We start from the raw sequence: 17,279 nt of genomic DNA on the forward strand, positions 1-17,279 counted from the left end.
TAAAAATGTAACCAAGGCTACTTAGAAAAGCATATAATTCAGATAATGGTAGTAGAATCATTTCAAGCATGTATAAGGGGTTGTCAAATCGACTTCATACATTAAAACAAAATGGGAGAAGGAAGGAGGAATAATTATATCTGAGGAAGAATGGACAATAATATGGAGGTATCAATGGAAGTGTACCAGTTCACAGAAATGGAGGGAGTTTGGATGTAAAAACTTGTTAAGATATTTTATTACACCCTCTCAGAAATCCCATTATAATAGTAACCTCCCTGTTTGCTGGAGAAATTGTGGAAATCAAAATGCAAATCATTATCATATTTTTTGGGACTGCCCTGTTATCCAAAACTATTGGAGGAGGATACACAATGCCCTACAAGACATCTTTAAATGTGAAATACCCTTAGAGAGTAAGACCATATATTTTGGATATGTACCTCAAGAATGGTTGAAAAGAGATAAATATTTATTGAATATACTGTTGGTGGCTGGTAAAAAGACCCTTACTAGGAAATGGTTATCACAGGAGAGCCCAACTTTAAATACATGGATGGAAATTACAATGGAAATTTACAAAATGGAGAAGATAACAGCATTTGTTCATCACAAGCTGGAACAATTTGATTCATACTGGGAAAATGGTTTAACTACATAATGCCTCATAGGCCTGATTTTATTCTCACAAATCAATGAATATGTTGTAAAAAAGATCACTCCCTACTTGTACATAGTTCTTTCCATTTGCTTGTTTTTTCTTTCCACTCTTTTCTATGTGTACACCTCAGATAAATACTTTGTGGAGATTTTGTGATATATATGATCATATGATATATAAGTACAATGTCTGAAATACATCTTATGGAAATGTTTGTTTGATGAACTTCAATAAAAAAATAAATTACAAAAACAATCCACAGAGTTAAAAATCATGCATTAAAATCCCACTTTAATCATGGATTATAAAATGATATAGAAAGGAATGCAGCCACAATTCTTTGAACAATGCAGATTTAATTGCTTGCCAGACATTTGGGTAACATTTATGTATAGAAGAACATTAAAATTTAAAAGTTATGTATTACATAATTAATGAAATCAAATATTGATGCTAAAAGTCTACACATCGAAGGTGTGGTCTGATGCAAATAGACATACTGGCTACAACTGAATATGAAAATAGAGCAATCACAATGTAATGATTTGAATTAGTTTGGATCTGGTCCCACTAAACATCAGTGACCAAAAGTGTTAGAACCCCTTGTGATCTACAATACATGGTTTTCCACTGAAATTATAATATTATAAAGGACAGATGCAAGGAAATTCCCAGAATAATACTATAGTTTATTGTGGAAATTGTTATCATCATCATCAGGTGCCATGCCCAGTTTGAGCTTTGACTGCCATGGCCCACACACTCCTGTTTCGGGTCAAGTGGATGAATTTATTTCCAGTCCTCTGGCTGCTGTCTCCATCACCATTTGTCTTTGCCTTTCTCTTGCTTTCTTCCCTTCAATTTTTTCAATAATTACAGTACATTCTAACTCCTCTTTCCTAATCACACGTCCAATGAAGTTACGTTGCCTTTTCATGATCTGTGGTAACTGTACATTTTCTTTAATCATAACAGGCAGTACAGTATACATTGATAAATCACAAACATGTGATATAAAACATTATTAAATTAATCTACATTTCAAAAATGACACACAACATACCATTCTATTAATCATAATGTACTGAAGGTGAATAGCTGCAAGCTTTCAGAGGAACACCAGTGAATCCTTTTCATTCCTGTGGATCCATGCTGAAGTTAGGCACATAACTGAACATCAACACTCTCTGTGCAGATCATTTTTGACCTTTTCTGATGCATCTGTATGACAAAAGATAGCACAGAGAATGCATTTTAGTGTGTCTGAGATAGCCAACAACGTAGAAAGCATTGTGCACATTTAAAACCTAATTATTCTAAGTAACATTAATAGAATTGCAGTTGCAAAAATATAATTTGGTTGCTTCAGTGGCTATGAATATAATGTGACATAACAACATATTTCCCAGACTAGAATTGTTCGATTTCTGGTCTCAACTATACTGGATGATGCCAGCAGTCTACTGCAGGGTATTTCAGATTGTTGTGTGTCCCTGGGCTTTGCAAGTGTAAAACAGAAACAGTGAAATTGTAAAATTCATCTAATATCCCAGTGGTATGTGCACACATGTGGATATTTTAGCCAAGGTACCACAAGGAAAAATTCCACCTTTTCCAAACAATCAGTGACTCCCTAGTGTTGGGTTGTACTATTCAGTGAGACACACTCGGGCTATTGGATCCAAGTCTGCCAGAAGCAAGAATCCAGTCTAACGGTGGCAGGGACAGTGGATACTATCATTGCTGAATGGAGCCAAGTACAAGAAAATATTCCTATTAGATTTATTCAACTTCAAAATTTAGTTAGAAGTAATAAAATTTGCCAATCAGGTAAATAGCTGACTATTATTCAATATTAGATTCTTTGACCACAGTTAACATTTTATTCTGATTTCTATTTTAATCCTCTTCAATTTCTCAACTAACTCCTCTGTGCCATACATTTTTTTTGGTTAACAAAGGAGAAAACAGGTGCAAAACTTATGACAGGCATCATGCCCCCAAATTATATTCTTTTAGGCTCACAGACTAAAGAATTAATTTATTCAAAACTTTCTAAGCTTCAAAAATCCTCTGGCAACAACATTAAAAGACACTTTTAAAATGATAGCAACAAGAGTAATTTTGTTTCAAATCTGTAAACACCTTAATTCATCACAAGCAGGATTCATTCAACACAAAGCATGATAAAGCTTCTAAATCTTACCATAATACTTCTGGATAAGTTCCATTATTCTGTGGCTCACATCTGCTGAACTCTACCACGTACTGCTCCAGGATTTTGTTGGAAGTACATAAAATCCTGAAGAAAATTTGTCAATGTTTACAGTTGAATTGTTACATTACTAACAATCTTTAGAAAAGGTTCAAAGACAGTAACCTTAGTCATTAACACTGTCATCAAAATTTTGTCTAAATAGAGAAGTAGATTACACCACTTTTAATCACAAGTCCACTGTCCAATTACATCAGGGAAAAAACAACACTCAATGCCTGGGACAAAGCAGGAACATGTGTTTAAAAGTGAGATTCCATTCTTTCGAATAAAATCAATGGACCTTGCTTAAAATGTACAAGTCTGAATGCCAAGTGATCATAGGATTAGCATGCAAACTGCCATCTAAAATCCCACAATGATCACTTAGTTTACCAGTATAATGCATGACTCAAGTGATGGAAGATGGAGGACTTCAGATAAACATGGGATTCAGATCAGTTCTTTCAATAGGAGAACCTGTGAAGAATGCCTCAAAATGAAGCGTCTTCAAAGGCTGGTTAACTAGTGCAATGGAGGGGTTAAATTAATCTGAAGAGTTTAAGCAGCGTTAGAAAGGAGTACACAAAAGAGATAGAGCAAAAGAATAAAGACATTGGTGCTTGAGAAACAATGCCAGGTAGGCTAACATGACTTTAAAATCTATTTGTGCAAGGACACAGATTGTGGTAAATAAAGATAAAAAACCTAAGATAATGTATTGATGCCAGTAAATGAAAATAATCTCAAACATGGGAAGAAATGTATACTTAATACCTGAACTCCCAAGGATAGTCTTCATTAAGTATGGGAGTTGATACTGATGGAAAAAGACGTCAAAAATCAAGATCCCTGGACGACCAAAAAAAAAAATCACAATTTACAGTACCTTAGGATAAACACAGCATTGAATGCAGTAGTGAAATTAAAAAAAGAGACATAAAGTTAGAGAGTTAAAGAGACATAAATAAAATTAGCATGGTATACAGTGCTGCTAGAAAGTTTGTGAACCCTGTAGAATTTTCTCTATTTCTGCATAAATTTGACCTAAAACTTTATCAGATCTTTACACAAGTGCTAAAACTAGATAATTAACAAAAATTATACTTGTTTATTTATTTATTGAGAAATTGATCCAATATTAAATGTATTTGCTAGAAAAAGTATGTGAATTTGTGTGGTAATGTCTTCTACAAAAGCTATTTGGAGTCAGGTGTACCAATCAATAAGATGAGATTGGAGGTGTGGGTTGTAGAGGTGCCCTGACCTATAGACACACAAAGTCAGGTTACTGACAGAGCTTGCTTTTCTCAAGAAAGATCTGTTTATGTGCTCTATGCCTCGATCAGAACAACTTTGAGGACATTAGAAGAAAAAGAATTGTAGCAATGAATGAAGCTGGAAAAGATGACAAAAGCATTTCTCAAGACCTAAGTGTTTATCAGTCCTCAGTAAGAGAAATTGTCTACAAATGGAGGAAACACCGCACGGTTGCTACTCTCCCAAAGAGTGGACCACACCAAGAGCACAACATGCAATGCTGAAGGAGGTGAAAAAGACTCAAGGGTAACAGCAAAAGACCTGCAGAAATCTCTAGAACTTGCTAAAGTCTTTGTCCACTACAAGAAAAAGTGCTGAACAAGGTTGGTGTTCATGGAAGGACACCACAGAAGAAACTGCTGCTCTCCAAAACAAAAAATGGCTGCCCATCTCAAGTTTGCAAATGACCACCTGGATGTTCTACAATGCTTCTGGAACAATGTTCTGTGGGCAGATGAGACAGAAGTTAAACTTTTTGCTAGAAATGCACATTGCTATGTTTGGAGGAAAAAGGGCACTGCATGCCAACACCAAAACCTCATCCCGACTGTGAAACAAGACGGAAGGAGCATCATGGTTTGGAGCTGCTTTGCTGCCTCGGGGCCTGGACAGCTTGCAATCGGTGAGGTACCAATGAATTCAAAATTGTATCAAGACATTTTACAGGAGAATGTCAGGAGTCCATCACCTGAAGCTTAATAGAAGCTGGATGATGCAACAAGACAATGATCCAAAACACAAGAGTAAATCAACAGAACAGTTAAAAATGAAGAAAATTTGTGTTTTTCAATAGCCGAGTCAAAGTCCTGACCTTAATCCTTCAGAAATGTTATAAAGAAGCTGAAGCAAGCAATTCATGCAATGAAGCCCACCAACATCCCGGAGTTGACACAGTTTTGTAAGGAAGAATGACCTAAAATTCTTCCAAGCCAATGTGCAAGGCAGATCAACAGTTACTGGAAAAGGTTGGTTGACGTTATTGCTGTACAAGGGTGTCACACCAGTTACTGAAAGCAAAGGTTCACACACTCCTTCCAACAAATATGTAATATTGATAATTTTTCTCAATAAGTAAATGAACAAGTATAATGTTTTTGTGTTATTTACTTAATTGGGTTCTCCATCTAGTTTTAGGTCTTGCGAGAAGATCAGTTTACTTATTATGTCATATTTATGTAGAAAGAGAGAGAAAATTCTACAGAGTTTACAAACTTTCTAACACAATACATAAGGAAACAGCAGAGCTTCAAGAGTGGAAAATTAGTTGCCAGGTGAAGTACTGGGATCTGAGTGGAAAAAGTGGTTGCAGGCCATAAAAATGTTTTCCATCACATATCACAAAAGGAAATTAAATCACAGGTTTGTTAAAGTGAATCATACTTGATGACTGTTTTAAAGTAACAGAGAGGCTTGATAAGATTGAGGGTTGTGCAATTGATGTTTTGCCAATGGGCTTTCAAAGGGCATTTGATAGGCAACCACATAAATCAGTGGAAAATTGAACCACGTGGAATTAGAAGGCTGTGGTTAACAAATTGAAGGTGAAAATTTCTGATGGTGAACCACTGCTTTTTATAAACTAAAATGATATGTACAGCCAAGAATCCCAGGGAACAATTTTAGTCATGACTATCTCACTTCAAAGTTTGCAGTTAATGATAAGTTTATAAACAACAAAGCTAATAGCAGAGTTGAGCATGAGGAAAATGAGGCAGATAGAGTTAAATGCAAAGTTTAAATTAATTCATCATGATCTGAAAAATGAATAGTAATCTAATCTAATCTAATTTAAATCAAATTTTAAGCAGAATGCCCAGAGTCTACTGGGTTCGAGCCGTAATAATCCTAAAATGATCACATTTGGCACACAGATTCCAAATTTCAAAGTAAATTTATTCTCAAAATGCCACCATATACAACACTGATTCATTTTCTTGCAGGCATACTCAATAAATCCAAAATGTAATAATAACTATAATTGAATCATGAAAGACCACACCAACTTCGATGTTCAACCAGTTTGCAAAAAACAAACTGCAAATACAAAAAGAGAAAAAATCATAAATAAAAAGCAATCAATATCGAGAACATGACATGGAGAACCTTGAAAATGAATCCTTTGGGTGTGGGAACATTTCAGTGATGGGGCAAGTGAATTTAAGTGATGTTATCCTCTCTGGTTCAAGAGCCTGATGGTTGAGGGGTTTATAACTGTTCCTGAACCTTGTGGTGAGAGCCCTGAGGCTTGTGTACCTTCTTTCTGATGGCAGCAGTGAGAAGAGCGCATGACCTGCAGGTGGGGGTCCCTGATGATGGATTCTGCTTTCCTGCGATAATCCTCCATTTAGATGTGCTCAATGGTGGGGAGTGATGGACTGGGCTGTATCCATTACTTTTTGTAGAATTTTCCATTCAAAGGATTTGGTGCTTCCATATCAGGCTACGATGCAGCCAGTCAATATACTCTTCAAATTACACATCTATAGAATTTTGTCAAAGTTTAAGATGTCGTGCTGAATCTTCGGAAACTCCTAAGAAGTAGAGGGTCTGTTGTGCTTTCTTCATAATTGTGCTGGGCCCAGAATAGGTCCACCAAAATGATAACACCGAGGTATTTAAAATTTCTGATCTTGCTGACATTGAGGTTGTTGTTGTGGCATTACTCGGCCAGGTTTTCAATCTCCCTCCTGTATGCTGATTCATCACCACCTTTGATTCAGCTAAGGACAGTGGTGTCATCAGCAAATTTGAATATGGCATTGGAGCTGTGCTTAGCCACACAATCCTAAGTACATGAGGGGGCTACACACACAGCCTTGTGGTGAACATGTGCTGATGGAGATTGTGAAGGAAGTTTGTTGCCATTCCAAACTGCAAGGATTCAATTGCACAGGGAGATATCGAGGCCAAGGTCTTGAAGTTTATTGATTAGTTTTGAGGGGATGATGGTATTAAATGCCAAGCTATAGTCAATAAAGAGCATCCTGATGTCTAATGAAGGCAAGACAGCAGTTATATTTCATTAGGAGTTTACAGAAATTTGGCTTGACAACTAAAACACTTGGTAACTTCTATAGCTGTACTGTGGACAGCACTCTGACAGTCTGCATCACTTTCTGCTATGGGGAGGGGGGTGAAACTGCACAGGACTGAAAGCTACAGAATGATGTAAAATTAGTCAGTTCCACCTAGCCTCCGTAGTACCCAAGACATCTTCAAGGAGCAGTGCCTCTGAAAGACAATGTCCATTATTAAAGACCCCCATCACCCAGGGCATGCCCTCTTCTCATTGTTACCATCAGGAAGGAGGTACAGAAGCCTGACAGAGCACGCGCACACACACACGCACGGACGCAAAAGCTTGGGCACCCCAGTCAAAAATTCTGTTACTCTGAATAGTTAAGTGAGTAAAAAAAATTAACTGATCTTCAAAAGTCATTAAGTTAAAGATGAACCATTCTTTTCCACATTTTAAGCAAGATTAGTGTATTATTTTTGTTTTGTACAATTTAAGAGTGAAAAAAGGAAAGGAGCACCATGCAAAAGTTTAGGCACCCCAAGAGATTTGAGCTCTCAAATACCTTTTACCAAGGTCTCAGACCTTAATTAGCTTGTTAGGTCCGGATCAGGAGCAGCATCTCCAACACCATCACACTGAGCACGGGGGCTCCCCAGGGTTGCGTGCTCAGTCCACTGCTGTTCACTCTGCTGACCCATGACTGTGCTGCAACACACAGTTCGAACCACATCATCAAGTTCGCCGATGACACCACTGTGGTGGGTCTCATCAGCAAGAATGACGAGTCAGCTTACAGAGAGGAGGTGCAGCGCCAACAACTTGTCTCTTAATGTGAACAAAACAAAAGAGATGGTTGTTGACTTCAGGAGGGCACGGAGCGACCACTCCCCGCTGAACATCAACGGCTCCTCGGTAGAGATCGTAAAGGGCACCAAATATCTTGGTGCTGACCTGATGGAGAATCTCACCTGGTCCCTCAACACCAGCTCCATAGCAAAGAAAGCCTAGCAGCGTCTCTACTTTTTGCGAAGGCTGAGGAAAGTCCATCTCCCACCCCCCCCCCCCCCCCCCCACATCCTCATCACATTCTACAGGTGTTGTATTGAGAGTGTCCTGAGCAACTGCATAACTGCCTGGTTCAGAAATTGCACCATCTCGGATTGCAAGACCCTTCAGCTGATAGTGAGGTCAGCTGAGAAGATCATCCGGGTCTCTCTTCCTGCCATCACGGACACTTACACTACACGCTGCATCCGCAAAGGAAACAGCATTACGAAGGACCCCATGCACCCCTCATACAATCTCTTCTCCCTCCTGCCATCTGGGGAAAGGCTCTGAAGCATTCCGGCTCTTACGATCAGACTATATAACAGTTTCTTCCCCCAAGCTATCAGACTCCTCAATACCTGAAGCCTGGACTGACACCTTGCCCTACTGTCCTGTTTATTATTTATTGTAATGCCGGTACTGTTTTTGTGCACTTTATGCAGTCCTGTGTAGGTCTGTAGTCTAGTATAGTTTTCTGTGTGTTTTTTTTTATTATTATGTAGTTCAGTCTAGTTTTTGTACTGTGTCATGTAAACCATGGTCCTAAAAAACGTTGTCTCATTTTTACTATGCACTGTAACAGCAGTTATAGTTGAAATGACAAAAAAAGTTGACTTGACTTGAAAGGCCAGGTGATGCAAATTTCAAAGCTTTATAAATACCCTGACTCCTCAATCCTTGTCTCAACAATCAGCAGTCATGGGTTCCTCTAAGCAGCTGCCTAGCACTCTGAAAATTAAAATAATTGATACCCACAAAGCAGGAGAAAGCTATAAGAAGATAGCAAAGTTTTTTTCAGGTAACTGTTTCCTTAGTTTGTAATGTAATTAAGAAATGGCAGTTAACAGGAACAGTGGAGGTCAAGTTGAGGTCTGGAAGACCAAGAAAACGTTCCAAGAGAACTGCTTGTAAGATCGCTAGAAAGGCAAATCAAAACCCCCGTTTGACCGCAAAGGACCTTCAGGAAGATTTAGCAGACTCTGGAGTGGTGGTGCACTGTTCTACTGTGCAGCGACACCTACACAAATATTACCTTCATGGAATAGTCATCAGAAGAAAATTCAGCATCAGAAGTTTGCAAAGGAACATCTAAACAAGCCTGATGCATTTTGGAAACAAGTCCTGTGACTGAGGAATTTAAAATAGAACTTTCTGGCTGCAATGAGCAAAGGTATATTTGGAGAAAAAAGGGTGCAGAATTCCATGAAAAGAACATCTCTCCAAATGTTAAGCACGGGAATAGACTGATCATGCTTTGGGCTTGTGTTGCAGCCAGTGGCACGGGGAATATTTCACTGGTAGAGGGAAGATCAAATTCAATTAAATACAGTAGGCCCTCTTTATCCACCAGGTCCACATGCACGAATTCAACCAACTGCAGACTGAGAAAACCCGGAAGTGCTCTTCCAGCACTCGTTGTTCGAGCATTGTTCGCCTCGTGTCTCGTTCGTTCACGACTTTGTCCCTCTGAAAAAAATGGCTCCTAAAAAGCAATTACATGGTCAAAGCAATTCTTCAAAGGCTAAGAGGGAGTGTAAGGTGCTATCTCTCACCAAGAAAGTAGGAATATTAGATCTTTTGAAAATTGGCATGTCGCTTTCCAAAGTGGGCTGTAAGGTCGCTAAGAACAAATTGAGCATTCGCACAATAAAGCAGAAAAAAGCTGAAGTTCATGGCAGTGTTAGTGCTGCCCCTACAACGGCAAAAATGGTCTCTCTGGTTCATGATAAACTGCTTGCAAAGACTGAGAAAGCATTAAGTGTGTGGTTACAGAAGCATATCCCTGCCGATGGCAAAATTATACGTGAAAAAGCACTTTCTATGAGCACTACTTGTGACGGGGTTGATGAGAGCAAGAGAAAAGATTTTAAGGCTAGTAAGGGATGGCTGACCGTCAGTGCATGTTGGAACCCACTATGGAGGGAGATAGTCAGAGATTTCAGGGGCTTCTCTACTATTGATGCAAAAGTCAGGGATATCTTGAATGTTGCAAGGGAAGTTGGCAGGGAAGGCTTCTCTGACATGATTGAGGATGACGTCGAGGAACATGTAGAAGAGCATAGAGAAACTCTTACCAAAGAGGAACTCGAAGATCTGCTGAAAGCCTCTACAGAAGATGAAGATTTAGAGGAGGCACAGCCATCAATTTGGACTCTTGAAAAATTTGCAGCAGCGTTTCAACAGACGCAAGTGTTAAAGGATATGATCCTCGCCTACAATCCTTCAATGGGCCGAAGCCTCCGTGTCACCCGAGGGATAACAACATGCCTGCAACCACTGCAAGATTTGTTTGATGATGCAAAGAAAAAGACGAGACAGCTTCCTATAACAATGTTTCTAGCTAAAGCACCTGCAATTCTGAAGTCTCGACATTCAATGCTTGAAGATCCTCAGCCTCCACAGTTCCTGTCGTTAATGTTATTGAGACTCCTCAGAAACATCCTTATTCCCTAAACAAGACAGTGTATCAACTACTGTACAGGAATTACAAATTTTACTTGTTTGATCATTGTTTGCCTCGAGTCTCGTTCATTTGCTACTTGTGTTGTGAGCGAGGAACATGTAGATTTTTTTTCTTGTTAATATTCACTAAACAAGCCAGTGTAACAACTATTTACATAGGCATTTCCATTGTATTAGGTGTTGTAAATTCTGTAATCTAGAGATAATTAAAAGCTTTATTCGTTGTTTGATCATTGTTCACCTTGTATCTCATTCATTCGCTGCTTGTGTTGTGAGCGAAAGGAACATATACAGATCTTTTTTCTAGTCAATATTCGCTAAACATTACAGTATAACAACAGTATAGCATTTACACTGTATTAGGTATTATAAATAATCTAGGAATGATTTAAAGTATACGGGAGGATGTGCGTAGCTTATATTCAAATACAATGCCACTTTATATAAGGGACTTGAGCATCCCTCACGGATAAGGAGGGCTGACTGTACCAGCAAATTCTGGAAGCAAACATCACACCGTCCATAAAAAAGCTGAAGGTGAAAAGAGGATGGCTTCTACAACAGGATAATGATCCTAAACACACCTCAAAATCCACAATGGACTACCTCAAGAGGTGCAAGCTGAAGGTTTTGCCATGGCCCTCACAGTTCCCTGACCTAAACATGATCGAAAATCTGTGGATAGACCTCAAAGAGCAGTGCATGCAAGACGGCCCAAGAATCTCACAGCACCAGAAGCCTTTTGCAAGGAAGAATGGGCGAAAATCCCCCAAACAAGAACTGAAAGACTCAGCTGGCTACAGAAAGCATTCACAAGCTGTGATACTTGCCAAAGGTGGCGTTACTAAGTACTGACCGTGCAGGGTGCCCAAACTTTTGCTTCGGGCCCTTTTCCTTTTTTTATTATTTTGAAACTGTAAAAGATGGAAATAAAAGTAAGTATTCTTGCTTAAAATATTAAAAAAAATGTGTCATCTTTAACTTCATGCCTTTTGGAAATCAGGTCATCTTCTACTCGCTTAGCTATTCACAGTAACGGAAATTTTGACCGGGGTGCCCAAACTTTTGCATACCACTGTATTTACTGTGTATATATATATTATATATACATACACATAAATATAAACACACACACTTCCTTTATTGAATTACCGATTTATTCACCTTATTTTTTTCTTCTTTTTGTATTATGTATTGCATTAAACTGCTACTGTAAGTTAACAAATTTCACGACACATACCTATGATGTTGATAATAAATTTGATTCTGATTACATCTCCGAGCGTACTACTTTAACAAGGATTCCCCTCCCCCTATTGATAACCCCTTTTCCCATTTTCAACTCCCCTCCTCCTGGACACCCCCACCAGGCCTTCTACCTGCACTCGATCTTTTCATCTGCAACTGTCGCCGAGACATCAACCGTCTCAACTTCACCACTCCTCTCTCCTATTCCAACCTCACTCCCTCTGAATGCACTGCCCTCCACTCTCTCTGCATTAATCCTAACCTCACCATCAAACCCCCAGACAAAGGTGGTGCCATAATAGTCTGGCGGACAGACCTCTACCTCACTGAGGCCAAATGGCAGCTCTCTGACACCTCCTCCTACTTACCCCTGGAACAGGACCACACCAAAAACATCAAACCACTGTCTCCCATACCATCACTTCCCTTATCAACTCCGGAGTGCACACCCCGCACTGCTCGGTTTTACCTCCTCCCCAAGATCCTCAAGCCAGACTGTCCTGTTAGGCCGATAGTTTTGGCCTGCTCCTGCCCCACCGAACTTGTATCTACCTACCTGGACTGAATTTTGTCACTCATTGTTCAGTCCCTCCCCACCTACATCCAGGATACATCCCATGCCCTTCACCTCTTCAATAACTTACAGTTCAATGGTCCCGAACGCTTCATTTTCACCATGGATGTCCAATCCTTATAAACTTCAATTCCCCATCAAGAAGGCTTCAAAACCCTCCGCTACTTTCTTGACAATAGACCTCACCAGTTCCCCAACACAACCACACTCCTCCGGTTGGCAGAACTAGTACTCACACTTGTTATTATAGTGCACAACTGTTATTATAAGCTCTGTGAAAACCATGGTGCATTCATTCAGATCCACAGCTCAGTCCTTGAACGTGGGCCAGTTTACAGACTCAAAGAAATCTGGTAGCCACTCCTCTGCCTCCCATAGCCACCTCTTTGTTGTCCTGATCTTTGGAGCTTTGCTCTTTAGCCTCTGCCTGTATGCAGGTAGGAGAAGGAGAGGCAAGTGATCTGATTTACCCAAATGCTGTCTGGGCGTGGAGCAGTAGCCATTCCTTACCTTAGTGTAATAGTGGTTTAGTGTGTTGAGTCCTCGGGTGCTACAGGTTATATGCAGATGGTAATTGGGTAGGGATTTCTTCAAACAAGCCTGACTGAAATCCCCAACTATGATTTGAAAGGTGTCAGGACGGACAGTTTCTTGTTTGTAGACGGCATCGTGCAGCAACTCAAAGGCTTGATTATAGTCAGCCACTGGAGGTATATAAACTCTGATGAAGATCACAGATCAGAACCCCCTAAGTAAATGGAATTTCATCATTACGTGTTCAAAGTTGGGCAGACACGAGTTCAACAAAACCACCACATTGGAGCACCACCGGATGTTTATCATGAAACACACACCACCTTCTGCCTTTTTCAAATCAGCAGTTTGGTCCATCCTGTGAGTCAAGAAACCTTCGGGTCTGATCACCATATCTGGTGCACTGAGAGTAAGCCATGTCTCACTCAAACGTAGAACACAACAACCTCTGATTTACCTCCAACACAGCAATCTTGCCCTCAGGTCCTCAAATTTTTTCTTCCAGCAACTGCACATTTGCTATCAAGATGCTGGGTAGTTGATGTCTCATTCCTCTGTGTTTCAGCCTGGCTTGGAGCTCCCCCACCACCTTCCTGCATCGTTCCCTGTCATGGTGATGAAACTTCTGCTTAAAGCTGCTGTTTGAGAGTCAAGTCTTCCAAGTCCTTCAGGAAGTCATGAATCTGTAGTTCATTAAGTCAATTTAAAAGTACATTGCTTAAAAGGGCATCACCTTCTGCAGATTTCAGTATTTATAAGTATTGTATGTAGTCTGAATAACATCATCATGGTTTGTCAGCACCACAGACCATTACAGCACAGAAACAGGCCTTTTGGCCCTTCTTGGCTGTGCTGAACCATTTTCCTGCCTGGTCCCACTAACCTGCACCTGGACCACATCCCTCCATACATCTTTTCAGTTTTCCTTGGATATAATTAAAGCATAGACTAAATGAACAGCTATTTTTGTTAATGTTTTAGCTCCAGGGGAACAGCAGCCATTTTTGAGAGTCATACATGTGAAGATATCCATACTTGAAGAGGAAAATTTCACTGTATTCCAAACTGGAACCAGACCTGCAAAACCTTGGTTACATCGACAAACTAAATCAGCTTGTGCAGCCAAGGTGTTTAGAATCAGAAAGGATTCTGATCAGAATAAAGATGGAGTAAGCTGTTTCCAGTGGTAAGTGGATTGGTCAGTAGAGGACAAATAAATTGCAGAGAATTAGAAGCAGCAAAGATGCACAAGGTAACAAATTGTTTTCTACAATGCTGGCACAGCTGTGGAGATACAAGTATAACCCTATATCTAGATCATTAAGCCATAATACTTGCATCAGGGAAGATGGAAAGAATCTCTATGAATGTTACATCCTCCTTAGGGACAAAGCAACCTGATTTGATGTTTTCCACTTTCTGGACCCGAAGGCTACAATCATACAGCAAAGATTTTACTTTCAATGGCCCATAAGGAAATTGTTCCAAAATGCCCATCATCTAGTCAAATACAACTACCACTGTCACCAGAAACTAAATATCCCGTAATACATATCACAGATCTCCAGCAGCAAACATAGTCCTATTATTACCCATGCCATTTCACTGGGATTTGTTTTGTGGGATCGTGGCATGAACCCAGATGTAGTGGTTCATGTAGGGACCAACGATGTAGGTAAGGTGAGTGAGGGGGTCCTGCTTAGAGAGTTCAGGGAGTTAGGAGTGAAGCTGAAAGGCAGGACCTCCAGGGTGACAATCTCGGGATTGCTACCTGTGCCACGTGCGAGTGAGGCGAAGAATAGAATGATTATGCACATTAATACGAGGCTAAGAGCATGGTGCAGGAAGGAAGGGTTCAGGTTTTTGGATAATTGGTCTTTTTTCCAGGGACATTGGGATCTGTTTCGAAGGGATGGTCTACATCTGAACTGGAGAGGTACTAACATTCTTGCAGGAGTGTTTGCCAGTGCTGCTCGGGGGGGTGGGGGGGGGTTTAAACTAGATGTGCAGGGGGCAGGGATCCAGATCCAGAGGGTTGGTCAGAAGGAGCATGGGGTTAAATGTGTAGAAGGTTTGGGTGATCTTGAGAAGGTCATCAAAATTCAGGGTGCAATTAGCCCGATGGAAGTTCAAGGAGCTGGGTTAGGTACAGTAGACAGTGTTTTAAGCAAAGAGGAGGAATGGGCTAATAATTCCATACTTGAATGCGCGTAGTGTCAGAAATAAGACAGATGAGCTTGAAGCTCAGATGAAAATGGGGAACTAAGATATTGTTGGAATAACGGAGACATGGCTGCAAGGGGATCAGGCCTGGGAATTGAGTATACCAGGGTATACGTGCTATCGTCGAGACAGAAATATGGGAAGAGGGGGTGGGGTGGCCCTGTTGGTGAGGAATGAGATTCAGTCCTTAGCAAGAGGTGACTTGGGAACAGGGGAAGTAGAGCCTGTGTGGATTGAGCTGAGGAACAGTAAGGGTAAAAAGACCCTAATGGGTGTTGTGTACAGGCCCCCAAACAGTAGCGTGGATATTGGGTACGTTGATTAGGGAGTTAACATTGGCATGTGCTAAAGGTAATGTAGTCGTTATGGGAGATTTCAACATGCAGGTGAACTGGGAGAATCAGGTAGGTGCTGAACCCCAGGATAGGGAGTTTGTGGAGTGTCTAAGGGATGTATTTTTGGAACAGCTTGTGCTTGAGCCAACCAGGAACGAGGCTATTTTGGACTTGGTGATGTGTAATGAACAGGAATTGATAAGTGATCTTGAAGTAAAGGAGCCATTAGGAAGTAGCAATCATAACATGATAAGTTTTTATCTACAATTTGAGAGGGATAAGGGCAGATCAGAGGTGTCAGTGTTGCAATTAAATAAAGGAGACTACGGAGCCATGAGGGAAGAGCTGGCCAAAGTTAAATGGGCGGATGCCCTGGCAGGAAAGACAGTGGATCAGCAGTGGCAGATATTCTTGGGCATAATACAAAAGATGCAAAAGCAGTTCATTCCAATGAGAAGGAAGGATTCAAAGAGGGGGAAGGGGCCACAGTGGTTGACAAAGGAAGTCAGAGATTGTATAGCATTAAAGAAAAAGAAGTATCACAGGGCTAAGATGAGTGGGAATACAGATGATTGGGAAAGTTTTAAGGAACAGCAGATCTTAACTAAAAAAGCAATACGGAGAGAAAAAAATCAGGTATGAGCTCAGTCTAGCCAGGAATATAAAAGGAGATAGCAAAAGTTTTTTTAACTACGTGAAGAGAAAGAAGATAGTTAAGAACAATGTTGGCCCCTTGAAGAATGAATTGGGAGAAATTGTTATGGGAAACAGGGAAATGGCAACAGAATTTACTGCGTACTTTAGGTCTGTCTTCACCAGGGAGGACACAAGCAATCTCCCAGATGTATGGATGGGCCAGGATCATAAGATATCAGAGGAATTGAGATAGATTGACATTAGGAAAGAAACTGTGATGAGTAGACTGGTAGGACTGAAGGCTAATAAATCCCCGGGTCCAGATGGTCTGCATCCGAGGGTTCTAAAAGAGGTAGCTCAGGAAATTGCAGATGTATTGGTAATCATTTTCCAATGTTCCTTAGATTCAGGATCAGTTCCTGAAGATTGGAGAGTGGCTAATGTTATCCCACTTTTCAAGAAGGGAGGGAAGGAGAAAACGGAGAACTATCGCCTAACGTTAGCCTAACGTCAGTTGTGGGGAAGATGCTTGAGTCCATTATTAAGGACAAAATAGTGGCACATCTTGATGGCAGAAATAGGATTAGGCCGAGCCAGCATGGATTTACCAAGGGCAAATCATGCTTGACTAATCTGTTGGAGTTTTTTGAGGGTGTAACAAGGATGTTAGACGAGGGTAAGCCAGTGGATGTTGTGTACCTAGATTTTCAGAAGGCACTCGATAAGGTGCCACATAGGAGATTGGTGAGTAAAATCAGAGCTCATGGCATTGGGGGTAGGGTTTCAACATGGATAGAAAACTGGTTGGCAGATAGAAAGCAAAGGGTAGCAGTGAATGGGTGTTTCTCGGACTGGCTAGAGGTGACTAGTGGGGTACCACAGGGCTCTGTATTGGGACCACAGCTCTTTACGATTTATGTCAACGATTTAGATGAGGGCATTGAAAACTATATCAGCAAGTTTGC

The 17,279-nt window shown here is 40.4% G+C and overlaps 1 protein-coding gene across 1 annotated transcript in view; it reads right to left on the reverse strand.

Moving 5' to 3' along the window:
• Window positions 1–975: 975 nt before the first annotated feature.
• LOC132391461 (phospholipid scramblase 2-like) overlaps window positions 976–17,279 on the reverse strand; it is a 52,509-nt gene continuing 36,205 nt past the window's right edge. Inside the window, exons 8-11 of the mRNA XM_059964697.1 lie at window positions 11,621–11,678; window positions 3,693–3,767; window positions 2,868–2,963; window positions 976–1,882 (exon numbers count right to left, since the gene is read on the reverse strand). Coding sequence (XP_059820680.1) covers window positions 2,920–2,963; window positions 3,693–3,767; window positions 11,621–11,678 — 177 coding nt within the window. The 3' untranslated portion in view covers window positions 976–1,882; window positions 2,868–2,919. The remainder of the gene's footprint in view (window positions 1,883–2,867; window positions 2,964–3,692; window positions 3,768–11,620; window positions 11,679–17,279) is intronic.

Source organism: Hypanus sabinus, chromosome 3 (assembly GCF_030144855.1).
Source record: "Hypanus sabinus isolate sHypSab1 chromosome 3, sHypSab1.hap1, whole genome shotgun sequence".
Lineage (NCBI taxonomy): Eukaryota > Metazoa > Chordata > Chondrichthyes > Myliobatiformes > Dasyatidae > Hypanus > Hypanus sabinus.